This window comes from Colius striatus, chromosome 15 (genome assembly GCF_028858725.1).
Source record: "Colius striatus isolate bColStr4 chromosome 15, bColStr4.1.hap1, whole genome shotgun sequence".
NCBI lineage: Eukaryota > Metazoa > Chordata > Aves > Coliiformes > Coliidae > Colius > Colius striatus.
Genome location: NC_084773.1, coordinates 5,251,022 through 5,264,152, shown reverse-complemented (window position 1 = coordinate 5,264,152; position 13,131 = coordinate 5,251,022). Strand labels below are relative to the sequence as shown.

At 41.7% G+C, this 13,131-nt stretch overlaps 1 protein-coding gene across 2 annotated transcripts in view; it reads left to right on the top strand.

Annotated features, from left to right (window-relative positions):
• MAPKAPK3 (MAPK activated protein kinase 3) overlaps positions 1-13,131 on the top strand; it is a 56,774-nt gene that overhangs the window by 31,487 nt on the left and 12,156 nt on the right. For both annotated transcript variants that reach the window (XM_062008467.1, XM_062008465.1), the window contains exons 3-4: positions 10,147-10,286; positions 11,123-11,187. In XM_062008467.1, the coding sequence (XP_061864451.1) occupies positions 10,147-10,286; positions 11,123-11,187 (205 nt within the window). The remainder of the gene's footprint in view (positions 1-10,146; positions 10,287-11,122; positions 11,188-13,131) is intronic.

Below are 13,131 nucleotides of genomic sequence, written 5' to 3'. Positions count from 1 at the left end.
GGGAGTCTAGATGGCTAAAAACTGAAATGAAGTGGGCAGCAATGTGGAAAGATGTTCCTTGCTGTCTAGAGCTTGGGGGAAATAGAATCTGCTTGCCCAAGTAGCTGGGAGCAGTGACTTGTCTGGGGCTAGCAGAAGTTCTCAGCAGTTAAAGATTGACAGGCAGGATGGGAGTCTGGATGGGCTGGGCAGATAACTGAAAAGGTTTAGAAGAAGAAGGGGAGTTGTGGCTCAGGAGTATCATGTTAGAGTAGAAGAATATTACTTATAATATTATTTATAATATTATTAAGCATTTATATGTTATGGGGATCTTCCTTAAAGGCAGCTTACATGGCATTTCTGAAAGGAACTGGGAAGGACTGCTAGGCTGTGCATGAACTGGCAACTCCCAGTTGGGTTCTGGGAAGTGGCTGTTTTCCACTGTCCTGGATATTAAAGAGTATTTAATCAAGTAGTGAGTGCTGTAAGGCATCAGCTGCTCCAGGAGTGTGCTGTGAGGCTTGGGGAAAAAAGTAATGGTCTTGACTGCTAGATTTTGATGCTGTTCTGGCAGAGCAGAGCTGAAGCCCTGGGTGGCTGAGCCAGTGCACTGAGCAACATGAATCAATGAGAATTGCAACACTAACAGTTTTACTGTACCATCACTTGCTTATGTTGATTCCATCTGTTGAATTCCCCCTTTCCCTGTTTTTTTTTTTTTCTTTCCTCTGTAATAGTCTACTTGGCTTTAGAATATATATTCAGACAAAATAAGCTCAAAAAGTCTTGGGATAGCAATATACTTTTCTCTTTCTTTTAGTGGTTTCGTTTGTGTTTCTGCAGAATGCTGCATAGTTTCCTTTCCTTTCACAGTCCCACCATTCTCTGTCATGTCACAATAAGCATTTGCAGGGATCTTCATGCCTGATGGACCTTTAAACCATCAACCATTGAGCTGTCTTCAGAGTTGTGACTTAGAAATAGATACAGATCTTTGCTTGAAAATGCCAATGGCAGACCTTGCAGAAATGTGAAGTGTGAAAACATATATAGCAGTGATCTGAAGCACTAGAAAAACCTTATAGGTGTCCTTCCTGAAGGTTTTAGGGCTTAATTTTATTTTTGAAGATAAGTCAAGTTCCCACAGCTTTCAGGAGCAAATATTTGATGTTTTGCTGGCCAGAGTAATTTCAGTTAGATTCCCAGTAACTGGGTGAAATCTCAGCATCAGTTCTGCAAGGGTCATGAGGTACAGTTGCCATCAGTGGCACTGATGTCTGGGATTTTGCAAATCTCCTCTTAATGAGATGGCTTAAAAGATGTAGAAGAGCCTTGTGTACTGGAAGAAGGAGGATTTTAGCGTTCTGTTTATTTTTGGGGAATATTTGAGATGGTGCAATAGGAGAGACACACACTGTTTGGCCTGGTAGGTTATGTGTCAAAAAGCACAAATGTAAGTGTACAGAAAGGAAATAGAGAAGAGAAAGAACAGAAATATATGAGAAAAAAAACCTGGCTGGAGGTGGCATATTGCCAAGCTTTGCATGCATGGATGACAATCTTAAATTCACGTGGAAGAGAAGGGGAAGCCAGTGAAAAGGGAGCTTGGGTTTACAGGCAGTGGTATGAGAGAATGGTATCTTCTTTCTGCTGCCAAATGGTGGGCTCATAAATGAGAACATAGCTGCAGTTGTGGGGGGAAGCTCATTAAAGTATTAACTGTCAAGAAATAAGGCTGGGGTGCAGAGCAGAGTAAAAAGAGAGATGCATGGGAAGTGTCTACAGCATGGATCCAGCGTGGACCCTGAAGAGCCTCTGGTACTGGGGAAGGATGTCAAAGTCTGCCTGGGAGTTCTTGAGTGATTTTAATCTTTGTGACTGTAGTCACACATGTGAGATAAAGAGAAATGCTGGGGGGCAGGATGGATTCCTCTTGGAGCTACTGTCATCTGTGGTTAATGAGATTAAACATGTTGCTAATTTTTGCTTCTACCTTGTTCAGTGTTATCACTTCAGCGTCAAATTTGATACCACTTATTAACATGAAGATTAGAAAAGGGAACATCAGACTTAGATCTTCTCAGTACTTCCTCTTTTTTCTGATCTATGCCTTCTGCCACATCTTTCTCCAACAAAGTTGTGCCATTCCCCACTAATCTGTCCTGCAGTCCCACACAGCTGAACAGGTGCATTTCATGGTGCTTAGCACTCAAATGAGCATTAACCTCTCTGATTATCACCTGTGGTGTTTGCTCATGTAGAGTGCAATGTCTGTCAGTGCTAGAGTAATTAGGTGTGCTGTTGGGGGGATTTTTGTGGGGTTTTTTTAAGACAGAAGTGAAAGACTCTGTAAGCAAAAATGTCATTTTATTGGGAGGGTTGATGTTAGGGGTGGTTAAAACTTAGCAACTGTAGCTGTCAATATTTGGAAGCGTGTTGAGAGGGTCACATCCTGGCAGACAGCCATTTAATTCCATCTCATGACCATGACAAGTGCTAGTATGTTTTTTGAAATTAGTGTGGCATCATAGTCATTGCACAGGAGACGGGCAAAAGTAAGGAAATACAGCTGGCACTTAAAAAAACAAATGGGAGGGGGTTTTTTTAATGGCCATAGCTCTTATGAAAGTCTGTGTCTCAGTCTCAGGCTGGCCCCCAAGGCAGCTCTGACTCTTGTACAGGCAAGATATATCCTCATTCTGGGAAGTTTCACTATGGCAGGGTAACAGAACTATGGCTGTAGTGTATGTCTCAAAGTTTTAAGTGATCTTTTATGTGCTTTGATCAAGCATATAAAGGTGTTAGACACCTAGAAGATCAAAATCATGGTCTTGAATTTCTTTTAGTGCTCTATGAGTAGCTAAAGTCAAAGCAGGGGGAAAGTTTGATGGGCTCATAATGTGAGAAAGTGCCACAATATTTTGTACTGCTGGAATTTTCTTCAACAGCAAAGTTTCACGAGCAAGCTCTATTACTTTTGACCAGCCAAGAATTGAGATGTATGAATTACTGAAGCCAAGTCACCTGGATCCTTGTTACCAGAATTTATTAACTCATAGCTGTCTGAAATGAAGTTCTCCTTGAGGAGATTTTTCCCCTCTATCTTTTCCCTTTCAAAAGCAAACATCCCATCAGTCACTGGAGTGAAACTATAAAGTAAAAAAGTGTCGTAATTTTCAACTGGGATTTTAGACTTCCTTTTCCTCTACTCAGAAATTTAGGAAGAGGGGAAATAGTGGTAGAGTCACAGATTATTCTCTTTTAATCACAATCCCATTTTACTGTTGGTCTTCTTGCCACACAAGGCTTTTGGAAAATCTGGCATTGCTGTTAACCTGAGAGCACTGTAGGCAGAGCAAGGCTGGCATGTCAGGCTGAACATCCTGCATTTTAGGTGCTGCAGCTCCAGAGTGTCCTGTGGTGTATGCAGGTGTACAGTCAAAATCCTGCTCTGAGGAAGGAGACAATGGTTTTGGTGATGAAGAGCATCATGGGGCAAAGCCATGTCAAGGTCTTACAGACCAAAGATGAAACATGGAAAGAATGTGAACGCAAATCCAGTCCCTGGAGAAAGAGGAGGCTTTAGAAGGAAGAGTGGAAAGATAAAGATCTTTAGAGCACTTCCCATATTTTTTTAATCTCAGATGGTCATAATATGCATATTAAAGCATCAAGGACAGAGAGGATGTTTTGTAGTGTGTCTGGGTTTTGGACAGGGCTTTGCAGCAGGTCTCCTCAGGTGTTGAATATTGACTGCAGGTATCAAATACAGTTGTCAGCATTTACTAAAGAGCAGCATTTTGTGGTAGAAGTTGTCAGAAGAAGGTAGAGTGAGGAGCTGACCTCTAGGCCTTCTTGTATAAACAAGCATTTAAAGGTGGTGTTCTGTGTTAACAGCATGTTAGTACCTGTTGGTGATTTATTTTTTCTTTCAAAATACAGTTGGTTGCCATTTTGTGAATAAAATAAAAGCTGCATGTAGCTGGTTTGCAGCCTGCCACAACTGACTGGAGCTGGAATCTTAAGGTGCCACTAAGAATTATTTTTCCATCCACACAGCAGAGCAAGTACAGTATTAAAGTGCAAAGTAATCTTATGATTGTAGCAAACCATAGCCTGCTTTTTATTTAAATCTATATATACCCCATAGTTTGAATGTAGAGTCACATACTTTTGTCACTGCAGTTAAAATAGATCCATATAATATTATCAGAGTATATAACAGGTCAGTAGCTGTTCTTCATGAGTATTTGTTGCTCATTTTTGTGCCTGCCTTTTATGCTGACCTTACATACATACCTTTGAAATATATACTGGCCTACTGCTTTGCCATTGCAGTTGTATTTGCCCTATCTCCACTAACATTTATGAACAAAGACAGTTGACCTTTGTGGAGTGAATGGCTACATGCATGTGTAATTACAGAATGAGTAGTTGTATGTCTCATTTCTTTACCTCGGGTTGTAGATTCACATTGAGTGCCTGGTGGTGATTTGAATACTGCTACAATAAATAAAAGTCAAAACCACACCAAAGTTATTTTTGGGAGACCTAGTTAATTTGCTGCAGGAGAGATGCTTGGAGCAAAGTAACATTTATGTGGTGTGCGCTCTCTGGGATGGAGAAGCAGGAGTGCCAAGAGAGCTAAATATTTCAGCAGATTTGCTGTATGTCCAGCTTGCAAACTTTCAAAAGAGCACATCTCTGTGTTAACCTGTTCTTTTTTACCTTTGTCTGTTCTACTTTCTCCCATTTTCCCCTTAAAATGCGTGCCTAAGAAATTTGAAGCCTTGTGTGTCAGCAGGAAATTGGTTTCAGAGTGTGGCTCTGACACTACATGCAAGCAATCCTCTCCCAGTCCTCTTCATTCTTGCTTATGCTGGCAACATACCAAAGATCTGTTGTAGCTTTTGCCATTTCAAAGGGTAAACATATTGGAAGACTAGAGAGAAGAGGTGGATAGAGAAGCGTCCCTCAGTGAAGACAGTAAAACCCTGATACTTAATGGGTTGAGTAAAAGGATTAGATGCCACAAGCAGCAGTGCTGCAAAATCATGCGACTTGACTGTTGGGACTAATATTAACTTGGAGAAGCCTGCCTCTGGGAATGGCTGGCTACCTGAGCACTGATGCAGATGCCAGTTAATGCCAACAGTTAATGCCAACTCGGACAGCTCTGTAGAAATCAAGATGACAGTTGGTTTCAATGAAGCCTCCAAGAAGGTTTAATTTCAAATAGCCTAAGCTGGATTTGAAATAGAAGCAGAAAAGGGAAAGAGGGATGGCCCACTACCTATACCTACTCTGCTTTTATCCCTTGTCTATAGACTGATGCTTCAGTACTAAGTAATTCAAGCAGAAATGTGTTGTGTTCTTTAATAACAAATGCAGTTCTTGCTTTGAGTTTTGCATGTGTGGATTGCTCTGCTTGCTGGGCTGCCATTGCAAAAAGACACGTGCTTCTTACTGCAGCTTGACTGACTGGCAGCACTGATGCATGAAGAGGAAAACCTTGATAATTTCAATTCCTTTTGCATTCAAACACAAAGGATGGCTTTATCCTGTATGAAGAGATTTGGAAACAGATAAAGATTGTTAACATTGAATTAATAGCTGTAGTTCAAATAATTGGTTGTAATAAAAACCAAAATGTCTAAAGCCATAGTGATAGCTCTTTTTTTCCTTCTTCTCCCTCTCCTTCCCCACCCTCCCCCCTCCCCACTTCTTTTTCTAGCGTAAGGAAAGGAGGAGATGAAAGAAACATTATCCAAATCTCCTTTTGCCATTAAGCCATCCTGAATAAAGAATGACTGGAAGAGCTGCTCAGCAGCAAATGGTGTTAGTTTCCGTGCATCAGCATGAATTTAGATTCCAAGGCTTACTTGTAGGATTCAGTATTTTTGTAACAGCTCCATGCAAAGAAGAAAGAAAGAAGTTAGACATTTATCCATTTGTGCCTGAGCTGTGACCTTTTTTCCCCAACTAGAAAAATAAATAAAACTATCATTAAATGTCTATATATCACTATTACATGTAGAAGAACCTTAGGACCGAAACTTTCTGCTGGCCCTGCTTCTGTTTTAATAATAGAAGGCCTTCCTTTGAGGAAAATAGCATAAAGGTTATAAAACTGATTGTTTAGTGAAGGAGAGTTCAGATTCTGGAAGTGGTGTGAGTAAAGGATGTTTGCAGTGCAGGATGCTGCTTTAATGTGGCACATGCAGTAGATGAGAACTGAGCCTGTAGGAGTTCTAACCCAAGCACCACAACTGTTTGGAGCTAGGAGGAATTGCTCAAGTATAAAATAAATTTAAAAAGCATATATGGGAGTCTTAATCCCCTTTACAGGGAAAACACAGCAGGTGTCATAGTAATCTGTGTAATCTACTGGTGCATATTAAAAAGAATGCCACATTGATTCCTGTCCTCAGCCTGTTTTATACCTGTGCCCATGGATATCTTCTCTCTCTATTGTCCAGAAATCACTTGTGACTCCCTGGAGCCCTTAGTAGGCTGTTTCCTGTATAGATCAGACCATTAAGGTCTGAAGGTTCCTGCTAGCCTTCCTCGCTTACACAACACTGAATCGATGGAAAAGCAATTAAAAGATACCGTGTCACTTTTTAGTCTCCATTTCTTTTCCTGTCAAGAAATTCTGCACAGGGAGAAATTTCCCAGAGTTGGCCTTCCAAGCTGCACATCAGAATTTGTTTTGCAGGCACTTGCTAACCTGCATTAGGCCACTACCCCAGAACTGAAAGAGTTCAGGCCTCCCTCTGCCTTGAATTAGTAGAGCATCCTGGAGCATCTGTTGGCATCTGCACCGTGGTTCCTCAGAAACAGGCTGAGCACACTCAGGGCACAGCTCTCTGCCCTCTCTAACTTTTTCAGGTACTGAGAAGAGTTGTGTGAATCACTAGGAGTTAGGGCTTAAGAGCTCTTGTGCTTTCTTGCCTTCCATTGCCTCTGGTTTTGGTAATCTCCCTGTGAATAACTCTTAATACTTGCTTCTTGCAGACCATGGTTCAGTAATGCTGAGCTCCAGCAAAAATATAGCTTTCTAGTGTGCAGCTCCTGTTCCAAACTGAGAGCATCCATCCCCTCGCTGTTACACAAAGGCTGCTGTGCATTGGAACCCTTATCTGGGTTCATGAAAAGCTGGGAGATGGGGCACATTTGTTGGGTTTGTCTTGTTTTGAAGTTAGGTAAGTTCACAATCCTGCTCACAGCCCAAAGTGATAAGATGTGACTCAGCCAAGCTGTGTGGGAATTCTAGGGCAGTGACTGGGGGCTCCTTGAGTTGATACTGCCTGATAAAGCTGCTCTTTCCATGAACCAGCAGTGCTGGAAAACTAACCTGAAACTCTGGGTTTGTTCACAACTCCCTCTGCACCTTTGTAGAATGTCAGGGGAACCTGGTTATGGTCTAATGAAGCAAGAGAAGCCCAGTCCCTCTTCAGGCTTAGGAAGATGGCAGAATGTCCATTTATGGTTTTTACAGGTTTGTTAAATTTGACCATAGGGACAGAATTGCAGTCTGTGTTTCTACATCATCACCTAAATTTTGTGGATATTGGTACTTTCAGCCCTGCCTGGTTTTCATTATACAGGTGTCTGTGTCTCTAACGTGTCTTCAAAGGTATAATTATGGCTTCCAGTTCTAGACATAAGGAAAAGATTTAGTTTCTCTTTAAGGCTCAGAAGGAGAAATCCAAAGGTTAACAGTCAGTTGGTATATCAGATGTTGCTTGGTATGTGTATATGCTCTTTATTTTTGCATTTCCTTTTCCCTGCTTCTCCAGGTGTCGTCTTGACATGGGTACATTCAACTTGGCACTCAGGAGTATATGTAACTTGGTTGTAGGGGTGGAGAAAGGAAACTGCAGCATCCTTGTATGTCTCAAAATGCCTTGTAAAAGCTCTTTAGAGAGTGAGAATTTAATTCTGTGAAACAATTTTCATAAGCACTCGATACAAACGTGGAAAACAACATCTCTGCACACTGTGCAAGCACAAACCCCACAGAGTATAGTGCAGTTAATGTTGGTAAAGAGAACACTTTCGTCTAATTAGTAACACGGGATAGGTGAGGAGGTTCGTGAAGAGTCCCGCTCAGAAGTGGCATGAATCCAGTAATATCCAAGCAGTAAACCCTGTAATGCTTTTCTCAATGTCCTGGTTAGTCCTGAGGGTGTTTGGACTTTATTGTGGTGCATGTAATTTAATGAACTTGAAAGAAACCTCCAGGCAACAGCCCAAAATCAGAAGGGCAGAGGGGAAAATGCTGATAGTTCTACTGAGCTAGAACACAGTAGCTGTGAAGGAAAAGATGCTGAATGGGCTGATGGCTGAAAGAAGTAAAGCAACAGCACTTGGACTCACTAATGGGCTTTTTGTCCAAATTGGAGCCATCTCTTTCTTTAGGAAGTCATTTGTGTTGGAAATCAGGCCACAGCCAGGCTGGAGCAGGAAGGAAGAGGCGGGTAGTTAGTGATCTCAAAACCATGTGCTCTGGGTGCAGAATGACAGCTGTGGAAGAAGTAGGTTGACTGTGAGGGCATTGAACTCAGCAAGAAAGCTCCTTCAGCTCCCTGCACTGCTGAAAATCTGGTGTCATGCTGGAGCCTTTGGAGGGGAGCTGGAGAGAGTGGTCATGGTGGTGAGGCTCCCTGCCTGTTCAGCTCAGGAGCCAGCAGCCCTTCTGAGGTCACTCGTGCCCTCCTGCAACCTTTCTGTGCTTCACAAAAATGCAAAAAGATGCACTCAGCAGAGGAGCTCTTGTCACCCTTATGCTGTTCCCAGCCTGGAAGAGAAGTACTTCCACAGCATTTCATAAAGTGTTAAGAGTCCTATGCTGCAGCGTGACAGGGTCTGCCTGACTGAAAGAGCTGTGGAAGCAGCACTGAAGTGTAGGCTTCTTGGGTTTGTTTTTTTTTTGCAGTGATGCAAATTGTCTGTATTGGACTCGATAAAGAAAACAGAATTTGCAACTTCCTACCTGTTACCTTTAAATCATACCTTTCCTTATATTGAGAAGTGCCTGTGACACCGTTTGTGCCTTAGCTTGGCACTTAGATGGAAATCTCATTTCCCTGGGCTGATTCATAGGTCCCTAATGACAAGTTATATGTTAATACTTGTTTTCAGCAATTATCATGCAGTTGTGTTTTGACTGGGACCTGATAGCAAACATGAGTGAGAAGAGCTTCAGGATAAGGCCAAATAATGCAGCAGTGGTACTTTCTGTTGGCCTGCTTGAAAGCAGTTCCCCCCAGTTGTCGTAGTCCTTTTCTAAGGAGAATAGATCAGAGGTGATTTTACTTGGGTTTTATTCTGTTTCAATGCATTTAACAATGCTTTATATAGCATGGGTTTTGTTGCTGCTCCATCATTACAATGATTATAGGGCACCAAATATCAAACTCAGATCACAGCCGTATTGTGTAGGAACCATGTGAATGTGCAGTAGAGGAGGAGTGTCTGTCACAAGTGTTAGTGGTGTCTAGAGAGATGAGGCAGAGAGGAAAAGCCACGATTCAGCAATGTGTCCCTCTTGCACAAGAGCTCAGTTGCAGAGTCTGATCCAGAGCAGGTCTTAAAATGGGAAGAGGCACATTTCTTGTGTACAAGGCTGCAGGATCAGGAAAGATGAGCTCCTGCCTCCCTTCTAGAGATTAACACTTTTAAAATAAACCGGCCTTGCATGTGACAGATAAAGAAGTTTGGGCATCTAGATAGTCCTTCTGACACTGATGGAATCAGAAATTTCTGTTATGTTTAAGAACCACATCCAGAATCAGTGTGAAAGCCCTCATTGTCTAAATCTCACTGAACTTTTTGCAAATTCTGAAAACAAGTAGGAAAAACCCAGTTGTTTCCCATCCAGGAGTGGGTCAGATAGGTCTGTCTGCCGCAAGTGCAAAACCTCTCCTCACTGACACTTGAGGTCCTTCCAGTTCCCAGGGGCTAGTTGTTTCTGTATTCTCAATCTAGGAAGCTGGTCAACTTGAGAAGGTGAAAGTCTTGTGGTGGATTGGCATCCTTTGACTGGAGAAAATGCCAAGAGTGGTCTTTGCCACCATCTTTGAACTCTGCATGTAGGTGTAGATTTAAAGCAGAGTGATAGTGGCTCACTGACATTGCTGTCTCCTGTTTTTTCTACAGCTCCTGTATGACAACCCAAAAGCCCGTCAGGAAGTAGAGTACCACTGGCGAGCATCAGGCTGTCCCCACATTGTCCATGTGCTGGACGTCTATGAGAATATACATCATGGAAAGAGATGCCTCCTTATTGTCATGGAATGGTATGGATGAGCAGCAGCCTCCCCTCAAACATTGCTCCTTGAGGAGGTAGTGGTGGGTGGAGAATGTGTTGGCTTAGGTGGGAATTAGCTGAGCTTTCTCAGCAACACCATTTTTTGGTTTGGATGGAAAAACCTCTGTAGTGGCCTCTATAGAACTGGGAGGGAAAGGTAGAGCCTTTCCAGACATCTTGTATGATGGAAGAATGAGGAACCTTAACCAGAAAATAAGTTTTCCTCTTACTCTATGACAGCTGTCCTCGTTAAAATATTGCCTAATTAATACAACCTTGCAATATATGTCTCTACAACACACTTTGATAGTGTTTGGCTTCCACCTTCAGATGTTAATCCAGTGATCCAAAATGATCTTTTGCTATTATTTTGACCCTTACATTTTCTTGTTCTACCTTTGATATTTAATACCACAGTTACTGTCTTCTTCACTGGGGACAAATCAATAATACTTTGAAGTATCTTTGCTCCCTTCTTTTTTTTTCATCTCCAGCCCTTACATAGAACAAGATTACTGTCAGCCTCCCAGTGCAGCAAATCTGACTTCCCAGCTATGTGTGTATGTTCCTTCTGACAGGGTACATTAAACTGAAAGCATCAAAACTCCTTGGTCTTGTTTTGTTTTCTGTTTATTCCATATCAGAATGGCTTTGTACTTCTTTCAAACAAGTGTGATGTATCAGACGCACTGGCATAGGAGGCAGCCTGTAATCTCATCTAATCTCTTTTGCCATGGTTCTGTGCAATTATATGGGTACACAGTCAGGTGTTAATTTGATCTTTTCTGCTCATGTAAGGTGGAATTTTTGTGTTCTTTGTTTCAGCATGGAGGGAGGAGAGCTGTTCAGCAGAATCCAGGAGAGAGGAGACCAGGCTTTCACTGAGAGAGGTGAAAAGTCATGTTCACTTTTGAAGTTTGTGGAAGATTGCCTCTTCCTTTGTCTGTCCTCTTGCTTAGTTCCCTTACAGGAATGTTTCTTTCATTTGGTTTTTGGTTGTGACACTGTGGGGTTAATTTTTTATCTAACTCTGTATTAAATAGTCATTTTAAAAGTTCCTCAAAATCAGATGTTGCCAGAATTGACCCAGTTCAGACACGGTATGGAAGATTTAGAGGAAAATTCTTTACACAAATGTGCTCAGCTTCATTTCTGAACCACCAGAGCTATCATTACTCTAGTCCCTGGTCTCCTGCCAGACCACCTCTAACATGATCAACCCAACTCCTACTGTGATTTCTCTTCTGGCTGTCTCTCAAGCAACATTACTGCACACAGCTATACTGTTAGATGATGAGCATAACAAGCAAATCACATTTGATGAAACGTCTCTTATTCAAGGGTTTTAAAGTACTACTTGAAAGGAAGTGTTATTAGCCACATTGTAAACAAGTCTACTCATCTGTAATAAGGACTATGTACAAGACCTGCAATCGGTCAGTGACAGAGCTCGTGCTAGAACAGTCTTGCCATTTGTGTTGTTCTTGTTACTTGTTATTTGCAGAGCATCACAGGTGTTCTTGACTGTGGAGATCTGTGGCCATTCACAACACACAAGAGCTTATTTCTACTCAGGAGTGAAAATATTAGTGTTTGTAACTAGCATGGTGACAAAATGATTAGATTAGAAATTTAGACCCGAGCTTGCAAATTGCTGGGACTGTTTTGCAAGGGTGGTATAGAAGGCAGCCTGTTTTTTAATCCTGTGATCTAGTGTTTCCTAACCTGGGATGAATCCTTTAAGTACTATGAGAGACTCAAGTAGGGAAGACAAGCATTTTCAGGAGCTTACTTTGTTTCTCTCTAAAATGCAAGATTCCAGGGGGAATACTGGTTCTGTGATCATTAGTGATTCCACTCTGCTACAAAATGTGATTTTTCTACATCAAATACCATTGTATAACATTCTAAATACTCAGAAATCATCTGGGAGTGTTGAGCAAAAAAACTACCTTCATTCTTTCCTGAGATGAAAGAGCGCTGTTCCACTGGATTCCCTAGGCTCACTGACTAGGGAATTATGTATCAGCCACACTTCCAGTTAGGTACCAAGGTTTTTGGCCTGGATCAGGAAGGAGGAGGTTGTGCGAAGTTCTTCTTTAAGATGAGTGTTTCTGCTTTCTGGTTGTCCTTGCCTGAGATTGTGTAATTTCAATCTCAAGCCATATGAACAAGGATTCCAAGTTACAGGACAAGAATTTCTACCATCTCTCTCACTACTGCAGCTGAGGTTTCTACCTATGCAGAAAACAGGATCAGATTGAAGTTGCTAATTCTGTTTCCCTGACAATGGAGGTGTAATCACATAATACTCACTGGGAGTGTCAAACCTTTCCCTATGTCACTGAACTCTTCCAGACTTCCAAGAGTACTGCTATGTCACTGAACTCTTCCAGACTTCCAAGAGTACTGCTGTTGTGTTGCAAGGCAGCTCACCAACCAGTAGCATTTCCCACTGGGGTTATGTTACATTTTAGAAACATGTTATTTCAAAGGTGGCAGTTTCTCCTGAGAAAAAAGACTTGTAAAGACAGTGAGGAATGAGCATGTGACCTATCCTAAAATTATTCTATTGTTATGTTGCTCTATTTTTAGAAAATCTGTTAGATCCTCCTATTACCCTTGAACTAGAAGCTGAAAGTTAAACTTCTGTCTTGGACAACCAAGGATATGTCCTGGACAATCAGGGATACGTCCCAGTTGGGGCTTCTTTCTCCAAGGTCTTTCACCTTGCTTGTGTACCTGCTCTGCTTTTGCTGCTTTTCTGGTGAGCAAATTAAAGCACAAATTTACAAGCTCATAAAAAGCCAGAGTCTTAACTATTCAGTTGCAGT